This window comes from Balaenoptera acutorostrata, chromosome 1, assembly GCF_949987535.1.
Source record: "Balaenoptera acutorostrata chromosome 1, mBalAcu1.1, whole genome shotgun sequence".
In the NCBI taxonomy this organism is placed as follows: Eukaryota; Metazoa; Chordata; class Mammalia; order Artiodactyla; family Balaenopteridae; genus Balaenoptera; species Balaenoptera acutorostrata.
Window position 1 is genome coordinate 2451453 of NC_080064.1, and position 25627 is coordinate 2477079.

General features: G+C 54.8%; 1 protein-coding gene across 1 annotated transcript; it reads left to right on the forward strand.

The window, feature by feature from the left end:
* The first annotated feature begins 21 nt into the window (after positions 1–21).
* CCDC27 (coiled-coil domain containing 27) lies at positions 22–24615 on the forward strand. Its single transcript, XM_028167626.2, has 19 exons — positions 22–237; positions 343–486; positions 2844–2881; positions 2970–3024; positions 3653–3867; positions 4804–4957; positions 5109–5340; positions 10711–10961; positions 11498–11630; positions 12635–12745; positions 13317–13474; positions 15872–16024; positions 16760–16861; positions 17105–17501; positions 17719–17849; positions 20283–20360; positions 20605–20817; positions 22861–22965; positions 24490–24615. The coding sequence occupies exons 1-19, from the start codon at positions 22–24 to the stop codon at positions 24613–24615; spliced, it is 3012 nt and encodes a 1003-aa protein (XP_028023427.2).
* The last annotated feature ends 1012 nt before the right edge of the window (positions 24616–25627 follow it).

The following is a 25627-nucleotide window of genomic DNA, read 5'->3' on the forward strand; positions in this document are numbered from 1 at the left end:
TAGCACCCCCCTCCCCCCACCATGCGCTCCCTGGGGACCCCCCTGGGGGCAGAAGGGGGTGTCCTCAGCACCCAGGAGGCCCCGCCTGCAGCCAGGCCTGAGAGCCACGGGGAACAGACCAACCGCCTGGCGGGGGTGGGGGGGGGGCTCAGCTCCTGGGGGCCTGCGGTCGCCCCGGCAACCCGGACACACCCCCTGGCGGTGCCGTTTCCTCTTGACACCCGCACAAGGCCCGGGGTAAGTACACTGTTCCCGCGGTTCCGACAAGGAAAGTGAAGCACAGAGGGCTGGGTCTGAGCCCAGGGCCCCAGCCGCTGCCGTGGTGTCTGGTTCTCGCTCCAGTGGCACGCGCTGGGCCCCCAAGTCGTGCCCCGTCGGGAGCTGCAGGCCCTTCCCCCAGCTCCCCTGGGGCCCGCGAACCTGACCAAGGAGCAGCTGAGTCCCCGGGGCCCCCGGGGCTGTCCCTCAGGCTCATCCTGTCGGCTGGTGGGGAGGCCACGGGGGCCCCAGGGTGGGTGCTCCTAAGTCCGGGGGGCTGCGACGTGCAGGCACGGGGGGCCGTACCCCCAACCCGGAAGGAGGGGAGGTGCATCCTCCCAGAGGGCCCAGCACAGGCTCCCGCCCCCTCGGCCCGCGTGATGAGCCCCCGCGGCTCCTGGGCCTTTGCTCCCGGAGCTGACGGCAGAGCGGCCGTGAGAACTGAGCCGGTAGGGACTTCCTCGTGGTCGCAGGAACACGCACAGCAACAGGAGCGAAGACGGGCTGCACAAAACTTAAAGATCAAGAGAAGATAAACCTGTGAAGTGTGAAGAGGCAGGAGGGAAGCGGCCGGGAGAGGGCTGGGCCGGGCCTCATGGACGCCGGCCGGGCTGGGCACAGCTGCCCGGTCCCCACCAGCTCCTCCCGGCTGCTGGGGGCGGTCACCCCGCCCAGGTTTGGGTGGCTTCTTCAGTGGCCCTGATCCCCAACATGCAGGGACCAAGAACGCGGTGTCGCTGTCCCCTTGGACATGCCAGCCTTGCAGACACAAACGTCTGCTTCTGTTTCACCAGTGAAAGCGCTTTAACGCTTTAAGGTTTAAAAAAACACCACCCCTGTCGTTAACGTAAGGCGATGCTTCTTCAAGCGGTATTGTTGGATCTATTCCAACCATATTATTACCTTCTCTTGGGAATGTAATCTTGGGAAAATGTGTTATTTTTTTAGCTGTGTTTTGGTGGGAATTTTTGGTTTTGTAACATAATAAAGCACACGTTCCGATGACTGACACTTATGATTGAATCAGATACAAAGACGAGAGCACACATGACACAAACACCCCCCAACACACACACCCAGCGGGCGCCCCATCTGGGTTTGTCCCGTGTTTTCGGTGAGTGTGATGCACCCCCAGGCACCATCCTCCCCTGCGCCTCAGAGCCGTGTGCCCCGCGGGGACTCGAGAGGACCGACACCCGGTTCTGTCCGAGCGCCGCCAGCTAAGCTCACGGGACAGGCCACCTCAGGCCTCCTAAGAGCAGGGGCCGGGTCCGACTTTAGGAATCTTCCGGGCGTCCCTGTAGACAGTCCTCCAGCTGTTTCAAGTTGAAGTTCATGTTCTTCTGCAAAACTCAGGAGCTCGGTTCAGCCCAGCTCAGGCTCCAGGGCACTGGGCCTCCTTCCGTCCCTCCAGGCCTCAGGTTTCTGGATGTCAGACCTGTGAATAAGGGACTGGGGACTTGTCGCAGCAAAAGGAGGGCTCTCAAAACCCATTCAACCTCGAGGTAGGCCAGGGTCTTTCTAGACGTGGGGCTGAAACCTAGCGGGACAAGGCGAGATGGAGCCCCGCCCACCTCCCTGGCCCCACCTTCCTGGGCGGGGCTCTGGGTGCCCCCTTCTCCCCGCACCTCTCGGCTCTCTCCCCAGAGCCGTCAACCTCATGTAACAGTGAGGTGCCCCCGCCCCACTGCGGTGACAAGAATCCGCATCCCTGACGCCAGCACTCAGGACTGGACGGGAACAAGGGCTCGGGAAGCTTAATGAGAAAGAGACTGCCACAGACATCACAGCAGGGACTTGAAACAAGCCCTCTGAGCGACGAGCACGGTGGTGCTAGTGTGTTCAGCACAAGGCAATTTTAGTATCTTTGTTGGAAGAAAACCTTTTTTTTTAAAGTAGGGTACTTTAAAAATACACACTTATGTTCAAATATATAAAAACATCTCCCATAGGCTGACATGTAATTTTTGAAAGATAACCTGGGTTCAGAGCAGATCTGGCGCTTTGCAAGGCACTGTGCTCTGGGGACACTCCCCCAAGCAGCCACCAGGGGGCAGAGGAGGCCACGGCCCCTCGGGAGAAAACAACATCATTGCCTCTCCCCATGGGCACCCAAAGAGAAAGGCTATACTCAGGCAAGAATTTTAAAAAATGATTCTTCAATATCACATTTCCTAAGAATAGTGCTGCATTATATATTGTGCACACACTCACAGATGCTTTAAGAAAGTTGTTTGGTTTTTAAAGACTGCGACAAGTGCCCCAAGGGCCCAGGGGAACCTGCAGCCTGCTCCGGGTGCCTGGCACGTGGTCTCAGATGCTAAACCAGCCTTGCTCTGCTCACCACGCAGAAGAGGCGCTGCTCAGAGCGGGAACTGCAGCCTCCGGCCAGTTGACGAGGTCCAATTCCTGCCCTGCGTTCTTCCCAGGCCCCCCGCGGAGCAGACCCTGCCAGCAGGGCGTCCCTCACTCACCAGGCCCGGGCTCCAAACAGAGCAGCAGTGCCAACCTCTGCCTCCTGGCTCTGACATCATGCCCTAAGCAATCCCGTTACCCCAGTAACGAAACACCCTGGGTCTCCAAAGGGTGATGTCACCAAAGGTCCCATCTCTCTCAGCATCGGGTACGTGGGGACGGGCTGTCAGATCTCAGGCAGGGTCCCGGGTTTGAGCCACGCCGTGGTTCATGGTGCTTCTGTCTTGACCACACAGGCCTCGACTGCTTCATGCCGAAGGTCCACGGCTGACCGGCTCCACCAGGACTGCTGTGAGGCTGCGGCCACCTGAAGTGTCCCGACAAGCTGCTCTTTGGTGACCGCAGGAGCTTCTTTCCTTGGACAGAGTGTGTTTAAACAGAGTGAGGGCGAACACCTAGACCCCAACCAGGGACATGACATTCCTTCTTTGTTTGGGGACATGGGGACATGAAGAGGCCACGGGCCTCCTGGGTCGGTGCGCCGGGGAGGCCCACAGACTCTACTTGACACACCCCTCCCCTGGGGTCATCTGGTCTCCCTCCCCAGCCACTTTCTTCAAGGACACGTGAAATTCACCCGATCCCAGGAACTTGGAGTAACTATCATGTTACAGACTTCAGAGCTAAAACATTGTTTATGGTGCTTCAGGCAACGGGGTATATTCACATAACCCTAAAGGGACACCTATAGGACGGTACCTAAAATACATACAGTGCCAATGATTATTTAAAACAAATAACTTTGGGGATTCCCTGGTGGTCCAGCAGTAAAGAATCCGCCTTCCAATGCGGGGGATGCGGGTTTGATCCCTGGTCGGGGAACTAAGATCTCACATGCCGCAGGGCAACTAAGAGGCACGAGAATGGAGGGGGGATGAAGGCCGAGAGCCCAGACGACTCAGGGGCTTCACTCCAACAGGACGAGAGACGGGCTATAGCTCAGGGCCAAGCAGAACAGGACTTCTTCTTGAGAACCAGCAGCGCGACACACCACAAGCCCCCCCATGCCGGAGCCCCAGACGTGCTGGCCCAGGCGGCCTCTGGTCTCCCACACGTGCGGCTCCCTCACACCTGGTCAGCCAGCCGGCTGGGGAGCAGGCGTCACCTTCGGTCCTGGCCCAAACACGCACACAGGTGAGCCTCGGAGGGTGTCACCTACCACGTACGTTTCCAGTGAGGCCTGGAGAGACCAGGCCCCCGACCACAACCATGAGGTGCCCCTCCGGCCCGCGTCCCTGCCCCATCTCCTGCCACTCAGGGTGACACAGCTGACCCCGGTCCCCCCAGGGCGCCTTGCTGTCCGCTGCCTCAGTCCCTGATCGAGCCCTTCTTCCCGCCCTCCCTCCGACGTCTGACCAGCTCTTACTGTGCGCGTCCGCTGCACTGGTGGCCCCGATGTCCCCACCTCCTGGTACTCACACCCTCGGGCAGTCCCCTCCCCTGGGACCTGCCGCAACCCACAGAACACCACGGAAACGGTGCCGTGCCAGCTCGGGGCCCAAGCCTTGAGAGGCCCGGCTGCTTCCACTCTTGTGCTCTTGGGGGCCCTGAGATGCCGTCAGGAGTGGGGTCACCCTGCCGGGGAGACCCGAGGAGGGGCTGCCCTGAGACCACCCAGAAGAGAACCCACGTGATTGCGAGACCGTTGCCGGCAGGCCTCCAGCCAGCTGACTGCGGTCGCTGGGGTGACCACCAGGAGGCCAGCAGAAGGGCCCCGCCCAGGGGTGAGCGGCGCGTATCACTGCTTCAGAACATCCCAGGCCCGCCCCCCCCGCCTCCCCGGGCTGCCCACAGCGCCTCTGCGTGCCCCGCAGCTGCCCTTTCCCTCGGGACAGGGGCCTGTGCCCCCTCAGAGGCTGCACACGGCCTGACTCACAGCGGGGGCCGGAGGAACGTTTACTGAAAGAACGAATCTCTAAGTTCACAGCTGTGAACTGCTTCCAGCACGACACCTCTTCACAGAGCCTCTGGGGAGCGGCTGAGGGGTTCAGTGAGGCCGCCTGGCTCAACCGTGACCCCCCGAAACCGTTTTTATGCATCATGTCCCACATCACTGTACTTGCCCCTCAGATTGGGGGCCGGGGGCTGTGGCGTCCTGTACCGGGTCGCCAGCTGGGGCTACAGCCTAGACGGTGGTGGGAGGACCTTGAGAGGAAAGCCGCACTCTCACCAGGGCAGGAAGTGCTCCCCAGGGCAAGCGTGGTCTCTGGAGCGCATTCTCCAGGCAACGCACTGACAATGTCCACGTCAATGTCCACGTCATGCATGGCAACACTGTAGAGAATCCTACCTGAACACAAGGGGGAGACAACCCTGGCTTCTGGAGCGTGGCTATGGGCGCTCCCCAGTGTGGGTCCCCAACCTGACGTCCTCAGGAAACCCGGAGAGGCTGCTGGGTACAGACTGCTGCCGGCGGTGACCTGATGGACCCTCCCCGGGGCATGGCCATCTCGGACCTTCTTGTGCAGGAACTGGAGAGCCGGGTCAGAGGGCCTGGACGACAAGGAGGACACCAGGCAGCCCCACCCCCGCTGCCCATCTACCGGAGAAGAGCATCTGGCCAGCTGAGCTCTGGGCAGGTGATGTGTTACCTCTACATCTATGAAGGCAACACACTCTATTTCCCAGATGTCACATTAAAAATCTGTCTCCACTCAGAATTGGCCACCAATGTTATCTTTTAGCTCGTATTTGGTCCAAAAAAAGAAAATAAAGAGAAGATGCTTTGATGCCGCTCATTTCCTTGAGGAAGCACTTTCTCCTTTAAGGTTTTGAAAAGCAGTATTCAGACAAAGCTCAGCTAGTCCTTCCCAAACTGTATCCAATGAACCGTTTCTGCCTGGGTCCCCACAGCCCTGTGAGCTTGGGATGGCGGGTTGGGTGGTTGGGTCCTATTCATGGCCTAGTGCAGTGTTTGCTTGGTGACCATTTGATAGGCAGTAATGTTGAACGGATGAACAAAGTTCCTTCCTGCAAACCTGTCTCCATCACCATCTATGTTGTGTTTGTTAAATATTTACTTGCATTTTGCTTGGGTTCAAATGGAGGTACCCCCCTATCACACCCACAGGCTCTCCCTCCTGCCAGGAGCCCTTGCTTCTCCCATCTCAGAAGCTCTGGCCATTCTGGTGACTTTCCCAGAATCCCTCTTGTCTTAGTCTGCTCGGGCTGATATAACAAAATACCACTGGCGGGGCGGCTTCATCAGTAGACATTTATTCCTCACAGTTTTGGAGGCTGGAAGTCTGAGATGAGGGTACCAGCTTGGTTGGGTTCTGGCTCAAAGACGCCACCTTCTCGCTGTGTCCTCACATGGCCTTTCCTCAGCATGTATGCTGGAAAGAGATCTCTCATCCTTTCCTCCTGAGGGTGCTAATCCCATCATGGGCCCCACACTTCATGATCTCATCTAACCCTAATCACCTCCCAAAGGCCCTGCCCCCCAGTACCACCATATTGGGGGTTAGGATTTTGACATATGAATTTTAGGGGGACACAGACATTCAGTCCATAGCACCTGCTTGTGCCGGCCCATAGGCGGGCACACCAGGTGAGGACCTTCCCACCAGGTCCTCCCTGCTGTTGGGCACCATGACCCGTTCTTCAGTAGGTTTGCTGGAGGTCCATCTATGAGACTCTGGAGAGATGTCCCAAATGGACCCAAGGGGCTCTGTTTCAGAATGGGGGAAGGAGCGCCTGTAAGAGGGACCCTCCTACGCCTCCCACAGAAAACAACTACAAACTAGAGTAAAAAATGCAAAATATAACTACTGAGCATGCCTGAGGATAAAAACAGAAATATTTTGGAGGGAGGTAAAAATTTGGAGGAAGCGACTGGCATGGGTGAGTTTGCCTTTTGGTTGCTTTTCTCTGAGGACAAGCACAGCTGCAGTGTAGGGTGGGGTGGTGAAACATCTGACGGGAAGGTCCCCCTCTGTGGTCCCTCTGGCTGAAGTAACCAGGGGAAAGAGCCAGGGAAAGCATGGCCATTGGACAGCAAAGGAGGAATGCCAGGAAGGAGAGTCAGGTGAGGGCACCCTCAAACCCTGTGTATAAACACTGCCCAAGCCTCTAGCTGCCCTTCAAACTACACCTGCCTGGGACAGACAGAACAATCTGTACTGAGGTTGGAGCTGCTGTCCACTGCAGGTAAGACAGACTTGCAGTCTTAGTTTAGCCATGTGAGTCACCACTAAAATGAAACCATCAACACGCTTCAGAGGAATATAACAGAACTGAGAGTCTCCACAGCATAACATTCACAACGTCTGGGATACAATCTAAAATTACTCTACCAGGAAAACGCGACCCACTCTGAAGGGAAAAAATGAACAGAGGGCAACCTGAAGATGACGCTGACATTGGAATTGTCAGACAAAGACTTAAAGCAGCTATTATAATTATGCTTGGTTAGGCAAGTACTCTCATAATGAATGAGGCAATAGGAGATCTCAGCTGATAAATAGAAAATATTGAAAAAAACAAATGGAAACTTTAGAACTGAAAAATATATATTTGAAAAAAAAAACTTTTAAATCACTGGGATTTAAAAATCCCTGAGTTTAATAGCAGACTCAAGATGAGGGAGGTAAGAGGACGTGAAGTTGAAGACAGGTTATTAGAAATTACCTAGTCTGAAGAAGAAGAAAAAAGATTTAAAAAAGTGAACAGAACCTCAGGGACTTGTGGGGCAATGTTAAAAGAGCTAAGATATGTGTAATTGGAGTCTCCAAAGAAGAAGAGAGAAAGGGACTGAAAAAATTATTTAAAGAAATAATGACTGAAAACTTTTCAATTTGTTAGAAAACATACATTTGTAGATTTAAAAGGTTAACAAAATCCAAAACAATGAACACACACAAAAAAAATCATGCCTAGACACGCCAGAGTCAAATTGAAGCCAAAGATAAAAATAAAAATCTTGAAATCCACCTAGAGAAAAATTAAACATTACTTACAAGGGAATGACAATTTGCATAACCACAGGACCCTCATAGGAACTATAGGGACCAGAATCCAGAACACCTTTATGTGCTGAAAGAAAAGCCACTTGTCAACCAAGAATTCTATGTTCACAAAAATATCCTTCAAGAATCAAGGCAAAATAAATATATACCTACAGGAAGGAAAACTGAGAGGATTTGTTTCCACTAGACCTGCATTACAAGAAATGATCAATGAAGTTTTTCAGGCTGAAGGGAAATATATGTGTAAATACAAAAAACTATTTCTCCTCTTAATTTCTTTGAAATACTGTTAGAAGGAAAATTTATAACACTGTCTTATGAGACATACAGTATAAGTAGATGTAATACTTATGACAACTATAGTTTAAAATATGGTGGGAGAGGGTTAAGGATCCAATTGGGTGGAAGATTTCTATATTTTTACATAAAGTGGTACAATATTAACTTTACTAAACTGTGAAAAGTAAGGATGTATATTGTGAAACCTAGAGCAACTTCTAAGATATAATGCAAAGAGGTATATCTGAATGTTCAGCAGATAAATTAAAATGGAATTCTATAAAATATTCAACAAATACATAAAATAAAGAAAGAGGGATAGAGAACAAGAAACATGTGGGCAAAGAGAAAACAAATAATAAAATGGTAGGCCTAATCTAACCACATCAATAATTACATTAAATATTAATGGGCTGAACACTCCAATTAAAGGAGATTATCAGAGTGAATAATAAGACAAGACCCAACCATATGCTATTTATAAAAGATATACTTTAAATATGACACAAGTAGATTGAAAATGAATGGATGGAAAAAAATACCATACAATGGGAGCATAATAAGGTAAGAGTGACTATGTTAATATCAGTAAAATAGACTTTAAGGCCAAAAATATAAAAGAGAGAGACCTTTCATAAAGATAAAAGAATTGACTCATGAGGACGACACGACAGTCTTAAATGTGTATGTGCCCAATAATAGATCCCTTAAACACATAAAGCAAAATTTACAGAACTGAAGGGGGAAATAGTTCCACACCCTAGTTGGAATATTTCAATACCCCTTTCTCAGCAGATGATGGGGGAAAAATCAGTAAGACAAAGAGGACCTGGGGAATTCCCTGCCAGTCCAGTGGTTAGGACTTGGCACTTTCACGGGTTCGATCCTTGGTCTGGGAACTAAGATCCTGCTAGCCGCTAGCCGCAAGGTGCGGCCAAAAAAAAAAAAAAGACAAAGAGGATCTGACCAAGACCCTCCATTACCTTTACCAAATTGCTATATGTAAAACACTACATCCAACAAATGAAGCAGGGTGGGATCGGAGGCTGCCTCTTACCCAGGGCTGAACCACTCAACAGACAGACTTGAGGCCCTAGTACTGCAGAGGTATCAAAACAGATGAAGAAGAAATTAGGAAAGAATTTAATAGATCCCAAAGAAAGCATTAATATAACCATCTGAGAATGATCAATATTTGATTTTCTTACATTTATTTTGTGATGCAGGATTACCCTTGTACTGTCTTTATCTCTAGTGACATGGGATATGAGGCACCAAAATCTTTGCAGTGTTGCCTCTCTCTCGCTCTCATTCACACATTTGTTCATATAGGTCCCTCCAGGATGGCAGACGGTCCCCTGCCGGCTCTCATAGCCTGTGATTCTAAGAGGGACCCTCTCCTTTTAGACTCAAGACCACAGTCAGGAGTGGAAACCAAGATGGCAGTTTCAACCTTCTGTGTGATGCAGAACTGAGAACTTCATGCCTGGAAACATCCCTCGAGTGGAATGGAGAAAAGGCAGCAGCAGGTGACACTGAAACAGGCGGGAGACCTCAACTCAAAACAATACTCCGATTTCCCTTGAAACTCTGAGCTGGGCCAGACTAGCAAATGGTTATGCGAGAGGAGGCCATGCTGAGCTGTAGAGGACCCACGGGGTGACCCAGAGGGGACTGGACTCTGGGAAGGCACCTTGGTTCCCTTGAAAGAAAGTGAGCCTGCTTAAAAACACAGCTCTACATGCTGCCTGCAGGGGCTGGCGTTTTCCATTCCCCCCGAAGGATGGGCTGAAAGAATATGAGCTCAAACTACAGTTATGATTTTAAATTGAGATAAAAATCACCATTTTAAAATGTGCAATTCAATGGCATTTAGTCCATCCGCAGCGATGAGCCACCTTCACCACTCTCCAGTTTCAGAACATTTTCATCCCCCACAGAAGGAACCCCGGGAGCCACGTGTAGTCACTCCCCGTTCCTCCCTCCCTCCGGCCCTAGGAAATCAATGTGTCCTGTCTCTGTAGATTTGCCCATTCTGGACATTTCAGATAAATGGAATCACACACTATGTGGCCTTTTGTGTCTGGCTGCTTTCACTGAAGAGAATGTTTCGACATCAAACTGCAGTTTGAGGAACATGAAGTGGCCAAAAAGAAAAGTTTTCAAGTAGCAGCCTGGATGCAGGGAAACATCACCACCATTTCTTTGTGTCCTTTGCAAGCCTGAGACCTGCGTGTCCGAGAATCAGATGGTGGGAATTTAGCAAAATCACAGTAAGTCTCTCTTCTCTATCCCAATTCTATTTTTAAAAAAGAAGTACATACAGTATTCAGGTGTTAAGAAATATGTCTAAAGTGTGGACTTTAATTGAAAAGGTTGAATTTTCACATCAGAGCCACTGACACAGTGTCAGATTGTTAAATGAGGTGAAATACTAATGATGGGGAAAAAAGAAAACCGAAGAATGGGCTGCTAATGCCTCGGGGCACTTCTCCTGTGCTTGTAACATTCTGTGTGTACAGCGAAACAGCTTCTGGTTCCCCTTCCCAGCAGAAAATTAAGACAGATGACAGGCGCTGTTTCTCTGTTTCTATGGAGACATCTGTGATGTCATAGACTGCTCCCAGGACCCCTTAGGATGTGGAGCTTGGGAAGCTGGTCTTCTCCCGGCCTGTGCTTGGACCTGCACATCCATGATTGGGGCTGTGTTCCCCTCGACACCCTGCTCCAGACCCGGAGGATAGGTCCACGTCATCATTCAGGTGGCCAACCTTGGCCCTCTGCTCCACGTTCCTGATGTTACCGATCAGAGCCAGCACGCCCAAGAAGAAAAGTCTGGTGCCCAACTGGATAGAGAAGGGCCTGATCGTCCTACGGCAAGTGGCCAGCCGGGACGAACAGACCCCAGAATGGAAACTTTGCCAAAAAGAGCGCTCCCTCAGCAAGTCAGCTCAGGCCATCAACCGCTACTACAGGAAGACGGTACGGAGTCTCGGGAGAAAGGATGGCCCGGCCACATGCAGGTCATCAGGAGATGACCTGCTTCTCCCACTGGATGAAAGGCCTTGAGGGTGGTGGGCTGATAAGAACATCCCAAATCAGCTTGGCTGATGGATTACAGTGGGTGGATTCTGGGAGTGGATGGAGACAGGGAGAGAAGATGCAGTGTCTGCTCTGAGCCTTCCTTAGGGAAGTCTTGAGAAGGAGAGAATGGGGAGGAGAGAAAATAAGGAAGAGACAGCGTGGGCGGGAAGGTTCAGGCAGGTACCACGCGCTGGGGGAGACTGGAGAGCCACCCCACTCCCCAGGGGCCTCCTAAGTGGACTTGGCTCTGGGCTCAGCCGACTGCAACTTCTAAAGCAGGGTCCCCACGGCCCTCATCAAGCAGCCAGCTTTCCGGGAGGAGACAGCCCACGGTGGTCGGCACACACGGCCAGGCCCTGGCGCTCCACCAGCAGATGGGAGGGGGGCTTCCCGGGTCCCTCTTCTCCTGCTGGTCTCATTTTCCTGCTCCTCAGAGAGATTTCAACAAGGACACCAGCCCCCAGGACAGCGGCTTCCTGTCTGAAATGGAGGAGCTTCGGCGCAAGTTTCTCACACGTCCGGGCTGTCCCCAGTTCAGCACCAGGTCCACGTCCATGACCCACTATGGTGAGCGTGCCCAGCGGGGCCCCACGTGGGTACCCCCCCCCACCCAACCCACCCATCGGAGTCCGGGACCCGCACGGGGTCCTGGCACACAGCAGCCTGCGGGGGTGGCCAGAGGGGACGTGTGTGGTGGCCACAGCTGCTGCTTCTGAAATTGGCTCTCAGCTGAGGCCAGAGTGGGAGCGAGGAGGGAGGGAAGGAAAGGCCTGTAGTTTTGGTCTCCCAGCCCTCTTGCTTTTTCTATTGTCTCACTCACCAAGATTCAGTAGGGTTGGGACAGGGGAGGAGAAGGTTGAAGATTCTGGAAGCTTCAGGAAAGAGGTTCATAGGGCCAAAGGCAGCTCATTAGGGACCAAGCCCTGAAAGGAGCCTTAGCAAGCCTCTCGTCTAAGCCTACGTTGCTCTGATATGGATAAGAGGCTCCGAGAGGGCAGCTAAGGCGCCCAGCTGTCACCCGAGTGGCATCGGTCAGGCCAGCTGTCGTCCCAGACCTCCAGCTCCAGGACCTAAGCTACTCCCATTTCCCCACACACGGCATTATCCTTAGTGGTGGTGACATCGAAGCCGAGTGCCTGCAGCCAGCAACTGGGGTCCTGTCCGTGGATCTCAGGCGGCGGTCAGGCAAAAGCGGGGCCCCGCCCACCCGTCCAGGCCCTAAGCTTCCCTTTCTCAGTGCCGGGGCCTCGGAGAGCAGCCAGCACTCCAGGACTCTGAGGAGGAGCCACTGTTACAGGAGGGAACGGGGCTGTCCTCCAGGGAAGGGGATGCACGAAACTGCAGAGATTAAGTTGCCCCTGATCAGCTTCAGGCGGACACACCAGTGGTGGGTAGGGGGACAGAACTGCGTTTCGATTCAGTCGCATAGTCCAATCCTATGCATCCGCTGAGAAAACCGCCTTGAACCCTACCCAACATTTAAAAGGAAAAGAAATACTGGTCTCTGTCCTGGAGGTCTTCGGAAGACGTGGCCTTAGCCGTCATCTGTTGGCACGTTTACCATCCTGCAGGTTCAGCCACGACTCTCGCTCTGCCCGAGGACACGTACGTCAGCTCTGAGACCTGGAAGGTGACTGAGGACGTGCTCTCTGGTCAGGAGAGCTTGGACACGAAGGTGGACGGTGAGGGCGGGCCTGCTGGGCATTGGGGCACGTGTGACCCATGGGGTTCTCTCCTCGGCACCCCAGCCCTGAGGTCCTCTGCCTTCACCTGCAGGGACCCCTGCTCCCTGCAGAGCCACCCCGATCATGCCCCATGGAACTCCCTTCCTAGGACCGCCTGCCTGGCCCTATGTACCTTACACAGGCCCCTGGGATGCATCCCTCCTTGATTAGAGGGACCCACATGCACTGTTCCTACAGACAAACGCTTTTGTTTATCCAGAGGTGAAATCCACCCCCAGACGTCTCCTTTGCCTGAATTCAAGGAAACTCCTCAAAAGTGTCGCCTGTGCACAGGGCAGAGTCAGGATGTCCCCTCTTGTCCTGACCCCCAGGCTCTGGGAATCTTGAAGGGTGCTTTGATGCTTCTCATACACACTGGGCTGGGTGTAGGGGATGGACAAGGATGGAGGAGCCCAGCTGGGCAGGGAAAGGTTTCAGGGGGGATCCTGAAAGGGGGATGTTACGGAAGATCCGGGGCAACTCAGCTCGGGGAGAGTCTGACCGGACCCCCCGCCCCGCCTCTTGACAGGCTGCCGGCTTCCCTTTAGTAAGAGTGCCTGCGAGTTCAATTACCTTCGGAAGAAGAGTGGATCCCAGGTGTTGAGCCCGGCCCCCAGCAACCTGGTCCTAGGGCAGAGCTACCCAAGGAAGTGGGTACCTTGGTACATCTCTGTCATCCACGAGAAGGTATGACGAGCGCGGAGCCCGGGCACGGATCCTGGTCCTCAGGCCCCGGCTCCACATCCTGCCCGAGAGGATGCCCGACCCTGGGGGCTCTTGTTCTAGTATCTGGTTGGCTGTGTAAGCAGGTCCCAGACATGGCCTGAACTGACATCCAGACCCCTTCCCATGGCTTCTACGAATCAGATGTTTTACAAGCCTAGCTCCTGCCCATCTTCATCCCTGTGGGGGGCAGTTTAGGCTCGCCTGGATGTCACCCACTCTTACACAGCTCCCCCTATGAGTCAAGACCTTCAACATCCATATATTCTTTAAAATAGTAATAATCAGCTTGATGGGCAAAGATCTACCTACGGGTTGATTCATTGTGGTATCACTTTTTCATCCATGTTTATGAGAGAGACTGGCCCGTAATTTACCCGCCTTGTCATTCCCTGTTTGCTTTTGGTGTCAGAGTTTTCTGGCCTCATAACAACAACAACAAAAGTTGGAAAGTTTTCCCTCTTTTTCTATTTTCTGGAAGAGTTTGCATGAGGTTGGTGTTATTGCTTTATTAAATTCTGAAGAATTCATCATTGAAGCCACTTGTGCCTGGCAATTTCTTACAGGGTTGGTTTTTAAAATAACAAATTCAATTCCTTTTAAGATATTCCGATTTCCTTTTTTTCTAGGAATGTGTCCATTTCATGTAAATTTTCAAATCTATGAGCCTAACTCTGTGCACAAGAGTCTCTTAGTATTATTCTTCCAAAGTCTGGAGAAGATTCTGCAGAAGATTGCCGTTAACTTGTGCCTTCTCTCTTTTTCTCTCCACCAGTCTTATCCATGTTAAAAGTCTTCTCTTAGAATCAGCTACAAGGTCTTTTTTTTAACGTTTTTGTTTTTGTTTTAAGCTCGTGAAGCTCTAGTGACAATTACGGAAATGTCACACAAAATGCTGGGTAGTTGGTGGGCACACGATGGGGACTCATGAGCCCTGATAGTGTGGGCCCATGAGTATTCATTTTATCTTTATTCCCGAAACTGTACCTCTAATTTTATGATAGATTTCATAATTTGGTTTTCTTTATTTTTTAGAGTTCACAATTTAAAAAGCATCGATACCATGGGAACAAGCAATCCCACTTTTGGAAACTAGCCTGAGGCTATAATTAGATAGAGTCTCACAGGTATACGTAAAAGGATACTCTTTGCAGAGCTGCTAGGAAAAGGAATTCCAGGGGGAGGGCTGCAGGCTGGGCTGCCCCCAGGGGCTCACAACATGTCCTCAGGGTCCTCTTTCCCTCACCTCCGTGCTGGTCTGCACTGTGGTAGGTAGCACACCTGCAGCAGCAAGGTTGTGCTGTTGCCAATTTGCAGCTCCAGAGGAAAGGAGCGTCCCCTTCCCGGGAACCACGTCTGGTTTGGACACGTGGTGTTTAAATCACCATGGCCTGGGTGAAGAAATGGGATTTCTCCTTGACTATTTTAACTTAATACTATAAATAATTCCCATATACCCTCCAGATTCCCCGAATGTTAAAATGTTGCTGATTTGCCCTGTTCACCTCTCCCCGCCTTACCCCATCTCCCTATATCATCCATTCTTGCCCTGATTTTTAAAAATTCTCTTCCTGCTATGTTCTTTAGGTTAAATTTCCAGTTCTTTTTCTGAATTCTTGAGATGGATACTTAGATCATTGATTTTCCATTGTTTCCCCTAATCGATGCATTCGAAGGCTATAAATCTGTCCTTAATCACAGCTTTTTATTTGCCCGACGTGATGTGTCCAAATGTTTGTTATCATTCAGTTTAAGATATTTTCTAACTTCCTTTGTGACTTCTTCTTGGACTCGTGGGCTCCGTGGAAGCCTATCACTTAATTCCTAGACATTTGGACGACTCCTAGTTATCTTTTCCTTCCAGAATTCTGTCTCTGACCCCCTCCCTCTTGCCTGGAGAATCCCCTTTAGTATTTCTCTCAGTTGTTCAGCTCTGCTGGCGACAAATTCTTCCAGTTACTGTTTGTCCAAAAACACCTTTATTTTGTCTTCAGTTTTGAATAATTAAGGGCATGGAGATTTTGAGAGTGGATGGTTGAGGGGCAGTGGGCCCAACCCTGACAAGCCCCTTGGAGGTGGCCCTCGGAGGGGGTGCTCGTTAGGTGTCCTCGGTCACACCTGGGGGCTGACCGGGAGCCAGGCCTGGAGGGGAGGCTACCAGGAGATCCCCGGGCAAGGGTGGCCCTTAGGCAGCAGGTGGCTGGGGACGGGTGGGGTCCAGGGCAGCAGGCCTCTCTTCCCGGGCCCGGAGCTGCTGCTCTGCTGGGGGCCGGCGGTGCTGGAGGCGCGTCTGAGTGGCTTGACCGCGCCCGGAGCTGCCCTGTTTCTACCCAGGACCGGCGCCTGTTTGCACTGGGGAAGGAAGTCCAGCACCTCTCCGAGCTGGAGGTGCAGGTTCAGAAGAAAGACGAGGAGATCCTGGCTCTCCAGGAGGAGAGGGAGGCCTTGAGAAAGCAGCTGAAATGCTTCCTGCAGAGCAAAAGCCAGGAGACCTTGCTGAGCGAGGTCATGAGGGTGAGCAGAGGCAGGCGCTCCACGGGCGGCGGTGGCTTGCGTTAGCCTGACCTGTTCTAGCTGCGGGGGTTCCGTGTCCTTGCCTGTAACGTCGGGGTGGGCCCCCCTCCCCCAGGTCTGGCGGGCGCCCTGGAGGAGGCGGGTCGGGGTAGGGCTCTGCGTGGCCCAGGGGAGCGGTCACCGAGTCTGAGAGCTGACTTCTTTCATGTCTGGGGATACAGCCAGTGTTTATGCTGGGTCCTCGCGTGAAGTGGGGGCTGGAGGCTTCCGACCATCACCGGACCCTCTGGCCGCCGCTGGAAAAAGCTACCCAGGCACCGATGGTGGGGGACTGGTGGGTGGGGGCAGCAGGAGTCTGGAGAGGCCTGGAAGCATCGTCCTGTGACCCCTGTTCCCCGGCCTCCTGGGGCCTGCCAGGCAGGCGTGAGCGGGCAGTGCAGGGCAGTGACCTGCGGGCACGACTGAGGTCGCCCCCCGCCGAGCTCCTCCAAACGAGCGTGCTGGTTACTGCCAGGCCTCTCGCCAGGGCTGCTCTGTGGGGGGGGGGGGGAGCCAGAAACCATACGGCCCCCCAGGGCTGCCATCTGCACAGTACGGACCCCTTCCCACCGACAGGGCGCCCCTGGCAGGAGGATGGTGGGTCCCCCTTCCAGGAAGACAGGTCTCGGCGGCGCGGCCCCGGGGGGCGCTGAAGGTGCAGGTTGCAGCCCTGAGGCTCCCACGGGCCTCTTGCAGGAGCGGCCGTCGGGGTCCGCGCCGAAGCTGCAGGGGAGACTGCGCGCCCGTAGAACCTTCTCCGGAGACGAGGAGGAGCCGGAGCACAGGCAGCAGATGCGGGCCGCCCACGCGACGCCCAGGCCACAGGCTCCCACCTGCCGTCCTGACCCGGTGGTCCTCGCCCAGGCGAGACCCTCGGCCGCGCTTGAGGGGAGCAGGGGAGGGGTGATGGGGCAGCTCCTGGAGATGTAACCCACCAGCCCCTCCCCCTGGGGGTGCCCTCCGCCCCCGTGAATGGTCGATCCCCTTCCACAGGGGTGCCCCCAGTCCTGCCCAGCATCCCCTTGCCTCCCCCGGATGCAGGGAGAGCACGCCGTGGCCGCCGGAGGCAAGGACCTGGAAGGAGGCAGCTACGAGGAGGAAGAGGGCCTGGAAGGGGAGGACGAGCGGGCGGCGGACGAGGGGCCGAGCGCCAGTGCCAGCAGGAAGGGGGCTCTGCAGGAGAAGCGAGGCGAGGAGGAGGAGAAGGTGGGGATGGTGGTGGCCGCGGAGGGGGAGGAAGAGGAGGCGGAGGGTGTGATGGAGCTGGATGAGGAGAAGGAGACGCAGGAGGAGGAGGCCGCGGGCAGGAAGAGGGCTGGCTCCGTGGCCGACGCCTTTGAGGAGGAGCTGAGAGCCCAGCTGGAGGAGTACGAGCAGCTGGTCCAGGAGTTCCAGTTCCAGCTCGAGATCACCAGGACCAGACACTCCCTGGCAACAGGTGGGATGCTGGAGGGCGATGAGGCGGGGCCAGCGGCGAGCACACCCAGCTCTGCCGGCTTTGCCCTGTGTCCCTCTCAGCTGGGACCATGTGGTGGCAGCGCTGGAGCCCCGGGGTGGCAGCCAGCAGCCCTCAGCCTGGAGTCTCAGCCTGGAGCCCTCGGGACGACGCGGTGACCAGCCCCCCTCTCCTCCCCTCTTGCTCTCGCCTCACCCAGGAGCCATCATGTCTTTACAACGACAAGTGGAAATCCAAGAATCGCAACTGCAGAGCTTCAACACGGAGAACGAGGTGCTGCAGAAGGAGCTGTGGGACCGGAAGCAACAGCTGCAAGCCATGTCCGACAAGGTGGCGGGGGTCCTCTGTCACGCCACAGGCATCCTCCCTCTGGGGCTCTGGGGCCGCTGCCGTCCGTCCCATCCCCCTGATGGAGGCGCTTGACTAGGGAGCTGATAGCGGCGGAGCTGGGGTTCACAGTCATCTCTGTCTCCTGGGCCACTGGGCTCCTGGCCATTTCTCAAATGTCTCCTGGCCCCTGGGTCCCAGGGTTGAGAGCTCCACGGACCTTAAGGAGATCGCCACTGCAATGAGCCCAGTGCATTGGTGACCTGAGGGAGATCGCCAATGCACTGAAGCATTTTTATTTTTTAATTTAATTTTATTTTTTGGCCACGCTGAATGGCTTGCAGGATCTTAGTTCCCAGACAGGGATTGAACCTGGGCCCTCGGCAATGAAAGCATGCGTGGAGTCCTAGGCACTGGACCGCCAGGGAATTCCCTGAAGCATTTTTAGCTTTTATTTTTATGCAAGTTTTTCGTGCACAAAGCTACATAGCTTAAGGAACCAAACAGTTCCCCAGGCTTATTATGCGAAACAGGAGTCCGACCCATCTCTTTCTCATTTGCCCATCCCCCAAGACAACCGCTTTCAACTCTTCTAGCTGATTCTTGAGGGCTGGCTCTTCGTATCTCGAGACTGCATGCTTACAATGCCCATTCTAGACGTTTCTCCATCTTGGCATCATCTAACGCTCCCCCCTTTCCTCGCTTGCCTCCCCAACCCGGGAACTCCTCCCCCTCCCCATACTATTCCATCACAGCGTCAGTGAGTGGACGCTGCATTTACATCATTGAGACAGTTATCCGGTGCACACGCATGTGACTGAAACGCAAGTTCTGTGAAACAGTATTAAGATCCATAAACCACATTTTAAAGCCGCTGCCATCCACATTTTTTCTCTTTCTTGACCTACTCCCATATTTTTACTGGAGCACATCCTTCAGTAGTTTTTTGAGAAAGATGAGTGAAGGTAAAATTTGGGGGACATCGTAAGGACATTCTACAAATGTCTTTCTTCTACACATTAATAGAATTTGGTTGGAATAGAATTCCAGTATGGCAAGCACTTTCCCTCAGCAGTGTGAAGGCATTGCTCCACGTGTCCGAGCTTCCAGGGTTCCTGGTGGGAAGCCCAAATTCATCCTGACTCTTGTGCTTTCTTACAACATAGTTTTTGGTGGTGCTTGGTTTCTCTCTGGAAAGTTACAAGATCCCACCTTTGTCCCTCATGTGCAGAAGCTTCCATAGTTGGGACTTATTAAGGGTCTGTTTTCATTTGTCCTGGGTGCTCAATGGCCAACTGGAAACTTGTGTCCTTCAGTTCTAGAATTTTTCTTTGTTTATATAGTTTTTATTTCATTCTCTCTGTTTCCTCTGAACCTTCCTTCTGGCATCCCCATCAATTGGCCAGTGGACTTCCCCTTCTGGTCTCTTTTTCCCTTCCTGTCTGTTCCCTCCTACCTTTCATCGCTTTATCTTTCTGTCCCACTTTTAAGAGATTTCCTTAACTTTGGCAACAGCCCTCCTCCTGAGCTTTAATTTTGCTCATTTACGGTTCCCAAGATCTTGCTTTCATCCTCTGAATGTTCCTCCCCCGCTTTTTTGGAAGCACACTCTCGTTTTGTTTCTCGATTGCAGTATGTCTCTGACCTCGCTGAGAGCGTAAGTGATAATTATGGGTTTTGGCTTCTTGTGCCATTTCTATCTCCTATAAGCTCCTTTTGTAAGTCTGTTTTTGGTTTCTGTTATTCCTGCAAGAATCTTGCTCCAAGGTCAGAGCTGTCTGGAAGCTCTGAGCCCTTGAGTGATAATTTTGTGCTTCACAGCAGAGAGCTGATCTTGGGCGTTTCAGCGGAGAGTTCGTTCAGTGGTCATGTTGTTGGGTCTCTCCTCTTGGTTTGCCCAGATTCTCCTGGAATCTGGGAAACTGGGAGAATTCCTTTCCCGGAAAGTAAAGGCCCAGCTGCCGGTGTTTTAGGACCAAGCCGGGCAGAGGCTGCAGTCTCCACATTCAGCCCCTGCATCCTGCACCTGGAGCTGGGGGTCTCCACCAAGTGAGCCTGGCATCTCCCAGGCCAGAGACCCTCCGTGGCCCCCCCAGCATCAAGTCTCCTGCCAGGTGGAAAAAGGGCGGGCGCTCGGCAGCTCCCGGTCAGGGACGAGTCTGCGGCTCCTGGTTTCTGAAACGACGTTCCCCGTCGTGTTGGTTTCCACGTCCAGAACAGCCCAGAACCACCAATTTCTGAGATTTCCAGGGGCTCTGACAGCTCTCCCCACTGCTGGCTCTGGAACCAGCCTCCCAAGTGTGTTTGGTGCCGCCCCTCCTCCCCGCCCCGTCCAGCAGAAACCAACCGCGGAGCTTTCGTCTTACTGAGTTCAGGGAGGGGGCTGTCTGGTGTCTCGCCCCCCAGCCCCTGAACGAAGCCCCATCTGCCTTGCAGTTCTCCAACCTCCGGGAAGACAAGAAGCGCGAGGAGATGATGGGACTGATCGAGAAGGACAACTTCTTCCTCCGACAGGTGCCCGCGGGGTGGTCGGGGGGCAGCCGCAGGCCCGGATGGTGACGGTGGGGGGAGAGGAAACTGGCAGATCCCTCACTGCTGGGCAGCACCCCATTCAGCAAATCCGGAAGCACAAACACCCGCAGGGGTCCCTGCCACGGCCGGGGCCGGGCTGACTTGAGGAGCTCAGGGGGAGGTGGCCGTCTTCAGGGGAAGGAGGGGGGGGCAGGTGGGCCTACCGCTCCGTCTCTCCGCCCCTCAGCAAGTGTCAGAGCTGGAGAAAGAACTGGTCAAGCGGGAACAGACCATCTCGGAGTTGGAGGCCAAGGTCAGCCAGCTGCAGGCCCAGGTGAACCAGAGCCAGGACCGTCTGCAGAGGCGGAAGCAGCTGCAGGAGGAGATGCAGAGCAAGAACGAGATGATTCAGCAGGCGGAACAGCAGGTCCGCGTGGCCCTGGAGAGCACCCAGTCCAGGGTACGCCGGGTCCCCCCTCCTGAGGGCCTGCTCCGGGGCCCCGCCCAGCGCCGACCCGACCCCGGGGACGGTGCGTGGGTACTCTGGCTCACCCCGCCACCCCTTGTGTCCAGGAATGCTGGTGGAGGAGGGGGCAAGGGTGCAATGGGCGTGGCAGCCTTAGACGTAGGAGCCGGAGGGCGCCGGGTGTCGGGGCTTTGTCTACGGAGGAGCCCCTTGGGTTGTGCTGTGAAAGGGACCCAGGGGTGTGGGTGGCCAGCCAGGAAGGAGAAGGGCTCTGAGGTGGGAGAGAAGCAGTAATAATAATGCCATCCATGTATAACTTAGAGAGCACTTGCTGTGGGTCAGGTGCTGTTCCGAGCATTTATTAAGGCATTCAACCCTGTTAACAAAGCTGGGATGTGACTTTCATGAGTGTCCTCACCTGATAGATAGGAACCTGCAGCAGAGAGGGTAAATGGTCCATCTGAGGTCCCAGAGCTGCGTGGACGTGGTGCTAGGGTGTGATGTGCAGGGTCCCCATTCTGAGCTCCCCATTAGATGTGAGCAAAGGCATGGGGCGGGGGATTTAGGAGGGGCCCGTCAGAGAAGATCTGACTTGATTTAGAATCCAAAACCAGCAAAGGTAAAGGCCCCGAGCGTGCAGGCTTTTGAAATAACATTTTCCCCACCGACCCACCAGGAGTGCCACCTGTAACCAGCCATGTTCTCCGTCCTGTTGGGGCCGGCCTCCTGCTGGCCAGCTGACAGCATCACTGAGCCCCTCCCCCTTGCCTGTTATCTTTTATAAAACTGTGTTTCCCATCCAGCAGCATTCCCAGCTAAATCGCTAGATGGGTGACGGTGTATAGATGATTCCATTTCTAGTGGGTTTGGTAGAGCCCAGAATGCTGTGTTGAGAAAGATTCTGAGGCTCAGTCTGGGGTCGGCAGGAAGTAGTGCCATGACCGGTGAGTGATGCCTGAGACAGGCCCGGGTGTGGGGCACCGTGGATGGTTGCCCCAGGTGACTACCAGCCCTTACCCAGCAGGAGCCACCTCTGGTACAGAGGGTGAGCCCCCATTTCCCTCATGACCCCTGTACCTAGCATGGTGCCTGGCACAGAGCTGGCATTAATCCATGTTGGAAAGAAGGAAAGGAAGCCCCCTGCCCCCTCAAGGTCCAGGGGCTTGTGGCATCCCTGTCCCAGAGGCAAAGTGGACCGACTTGCATGGTGTTAGGCAATGCCACATCTCTCAGCGTGGCTCTCCCTCAGCATTTCTACATCGGTGGGGCTCCCGGACACTGAGGGTGAGCAGCTGGGGCTGAGCTTGTCTCCGTGACTTGGGGGACACTGTCTGAGGGCTTCTGGCGTGCAGATCGGAGGAGTTTATTCTGAAATTACTGGGAGGTATGATTCGCTCACCTCTGGGGAGGTGGGCTGGGGCCCTGAGCACCCACAAGGATGCTGATGGCAGCAAAAGACTAGACAGCCTCAGTGGTCCATTCTGCTTGACTCCTGGTTAACGCCTGGTTAACTCCTGGTTAACTCCTGGTTAATGCAGATGTCCACAGCATGGAGTGCCTCCCAGTCATTTAGAAAAGGAGGAAGGGAGGGAGTACAATGACCAAAGGGGGGCTGACGGAGTCTGCAGGACGTTTTCTGTGCCACTGACAGTCTCCTGGGGGTCAGCAGGAGACTGTGGCTGAAGCTCCTTCAGGGAAGGGGGGAAGGTCTGGGGGTCATTTGGAGCTTTTGTTTTGTTTTGTTTCGACCACATGCAGGTTTTGCTTTTTCAATTAAAAACAAACAAACAAACAAAAAACTTGGTGTGGTAGAAAGTCTTCGCACTTTGGTGTTAAGCTTCCTGGGTCCAGGTTGTGATCTGGCACGTTCTAGCTCTAAGGCGACCACGCTGACCTCTCCCACCCTGATTCCAATTCCTAAAGCCAGGAAAAGTGAGGCCAGGTCTACCTTCCCTAGAACCTCAGCAGGTGGCAGGTGTGGAGGGTGCTGCCTTCCTCCGCTAAAGGTGAGCTTGGTTATTTTCCTTGTGCTCACAGCTCGAAAGACTAAGGAACAAGATCATCCAGGCCACCTTCAACACCATAGGATTCAAGTCCTTGGCCACCGAGATCTCTGACTATGACATCCTGGAAGCCTTGCAGGTATACCCAGCCTCCTTGTCCCCGGGGCCACGTCTCCACGCCAGAACTCCAGGGTCTGCAGCTGGGGGCAGAGGGGAGAGGCCTGGATGGGAGGCTAGGGACCCCCATTCTTGTCCTGGTGGTGTCACCCTTTTACTGTGACCCCAGAACAGTCCTTTCTCTCTGCTTAGGCAGAGGGGACTAGGTCTCCCTAACGGGTGGCAATGTCCCCGAGTTGCTCTCAGCATTCAGCGCCCAGCAGCAGCTGCTGCAAACCCACACAGTGAGGTAGGGAGGGGACCAAACTGCTGGGTCCTGGGCATTTTCCTGCAGCAGGAGCCCATCCTCAGGCTCTGCCCAGCTCAGCCTCCTCCAAGGATGCTACTTTGCACCTCAGCCTGGCCTCCGCTGGAATCCCTGCTGAGCCAGGAGTCTGGCACGGACCCTCTCCCTGGCCTTCGTGCATGCCAGCTCCTCACTGACAGGCAGAGGCCTCAGAGGGGCAGGGCAGTGTAGGGGAAATAGTGCAGCTTTGGGGCGGCAGGAGTGAGTCACCACCTCCTGGACCTTGGCTTCAAAGCTGTGGGCCGGTCACTTGACTGCGCTGAGCCGTAGAGCTTCCCTCTGTACCCGGGACAGCGTGCCTGCCTTCCAGGCATCACGGGGCCCACGGCTCTGGGAGGACAGCACCTGAAAGACAGGTGCTCCGTGCGGGGCCCCAAGCCTCCTTCGACAGCACAGCCCTAGACCCCAGCAGCTACCCATGACCTGCCACCCACCCACATTTCTCTGGGGCTTGGTGCCTTTCCTCTCTGAGGTGGGGCAGACCCCTAGTTATTGGTGCTCTTGTAGGGTGGCCACAGTTCTCGGGGCAGAGGGGACCTCGGCATGGGGACCTGGGGAGAGGTCTCTGTTGTTTGGGGCCTGGGGCCTGGTTACTGTCGTTTCTGGGAGGGGAAGAGGGAGGAAGGAGAGAGGAGTGAAGGAGAGAGAGGATGGGAGGGATGGGGGATGGGAGGGAGGGAGGGGGAGGGGGATAGGAGGAGTCATCACCACCACCCAGTAGCCAGGGAAAACCCTTTTCCTTTGCCAATGCCCCACACAAACCAGCAATGGGCCAGAGAGAAGGAGGCTGAGGAGGGGCGGGACAGCCTTCCCTGCGCCCAGGACAGAATGGACTTGAGGTTAAGACTTGACAGCCTCTGAGGTCTCTGGGAGTCTGGGCTCCCAGCAATTCCCAGAGGACTAAGAAGTGCATTTGGGGCAGACTCCAGGGGTGAGCTGACCTGGAGCCGATGGTGGGCATCTCTCCCCAGCTCCGAGTTCTGTGGCTTCACTCCTGTGGCTGGATCAGCCGTGGTGGGAGGGCTTTCAGAACAGAAATTGACAAATGCTACAAACCAGAGCTTTTTATTTTCCCCTGGAGAACAGGTTGTAAATATTCACCAGCACAGCACTGAGGCAGCGGGCTCTTCTCGGGGAGGGAAGGGTCCCAGGAGCCTGCAAGGACTGGACTGGACACACGCTGCTGCATGTCTTTTCTAGTGGATCATCTCAGAGAGAACTGACTACTACAACCAGTTGAAACAGAAGGGGGTCAAAGTGCCCCCCCTGCAGCAGTCGGAGATCTTATCCTCGCCCAGCAAGTCCAAGAAGATAACCTCCAAGTAGGCCCAACTTGGACCCCAGGCGCAGCCAGTCCAGCGGAGGCCGGGACCCAGCCTGGGTGTGCCCTGTGTGCCCCCCTTCCCCTCCGTCAGCCCCCCACGGCCCCACCCTTGCGCCCAGATTCAGAATTACACCTGCTTTTGGCCACCGTCTCACCTTCTCCTTCACTAGGACACGCAGGGGAGCTTGGGCTACATGGACACCCCCCATTCCAAAACTCACTCGTTGGGGGTCAGCACAGCAGCCTGCACCCCTGGCTCCTTCCTGGGAAGACCCCAGGCTGAGCAGGGTGCCCTCTGGTGGTCCCAGGTGTAGGAGGCCTGAGACTGCACTCCTGTCCACCGCATTCGGTTCAGACCCCACAGAGGTCCTTCTCTGCCGCACACACCTGCGGCGGTTCCCCTGGCAGGGGCTCCCCGGCTGGGGCACTGTTTTGCCGGTGCGACTCCGTGGAAGAAGATGGGTCGGGCTGCGGCACTTCTGTTCACATCCATCGCTCCTGAGATGAAAGATCTGCGAGGACAGGCACGCTTGTCAGTGTCGTTCACAGAGACCTGTGCCCCGCACACAAACACGTGCTGAACCTAGTCAGTCCTCGGCCTCTTCTCTTTGCTCTCCACCCTCACCTGTCCACGCATCCTTTCAGCCCTTCCTTCGCGCAGCGCCCGCTCGCTGAGTGCTTCCAGTGCATGGCCGCCCCGCCCAGGCTTCTGGCCGCTCAGAGCGAGAGGAAGGCCGGCTGGCGGCTGGGGGCCCCGATGACTGGCCGTCCCCGAGAACAGTCCGGTGTCTCGGTTCTAACCAGGCGCGCTCGCCATGCCCCCTCCCCCCACTGAGCCCGCTTCTGCGCTCGAGCCCGGTTCCAGGCGGGGAAACTGCAACAGTGGGGAGGGGTCTAGGCCCTGGAGAGAGGCGCGCTCTGCGGCCCTTGCGGCTCCTGCAGCCCCGGCGCCCCTTGCTGCCCCTCGCCCCTCCAGCACGCACCTCCTGTAAGGCCTGGGGACCTCCCTCTTGC

Bases quoted from the DNA above. Each gene is read 5' to 3' on its own strand.
- CCDC27 (XM_028167626.2), top strand. From the start codon at position 22: ATGCGCTCCCTGGGGACCCCCCTGGGGGCAGAAGGGGGTGTCCTCAGC. The intron at 12,746-13,316 runs GTGAGGGCGGGC...GCCTCTTGACAG, and splicing joins CTTGGACACGAAGGTGGACG to GCTGCCGGCTTCCCTTTAGT. The intron at 13,475-15,871 runs GTATGACGAGCG...GCACTGGGGAAG, and splicing joins TCTCTGTCATCCACGAGAAG to GAAGTCCAGCACCTCTCCGA.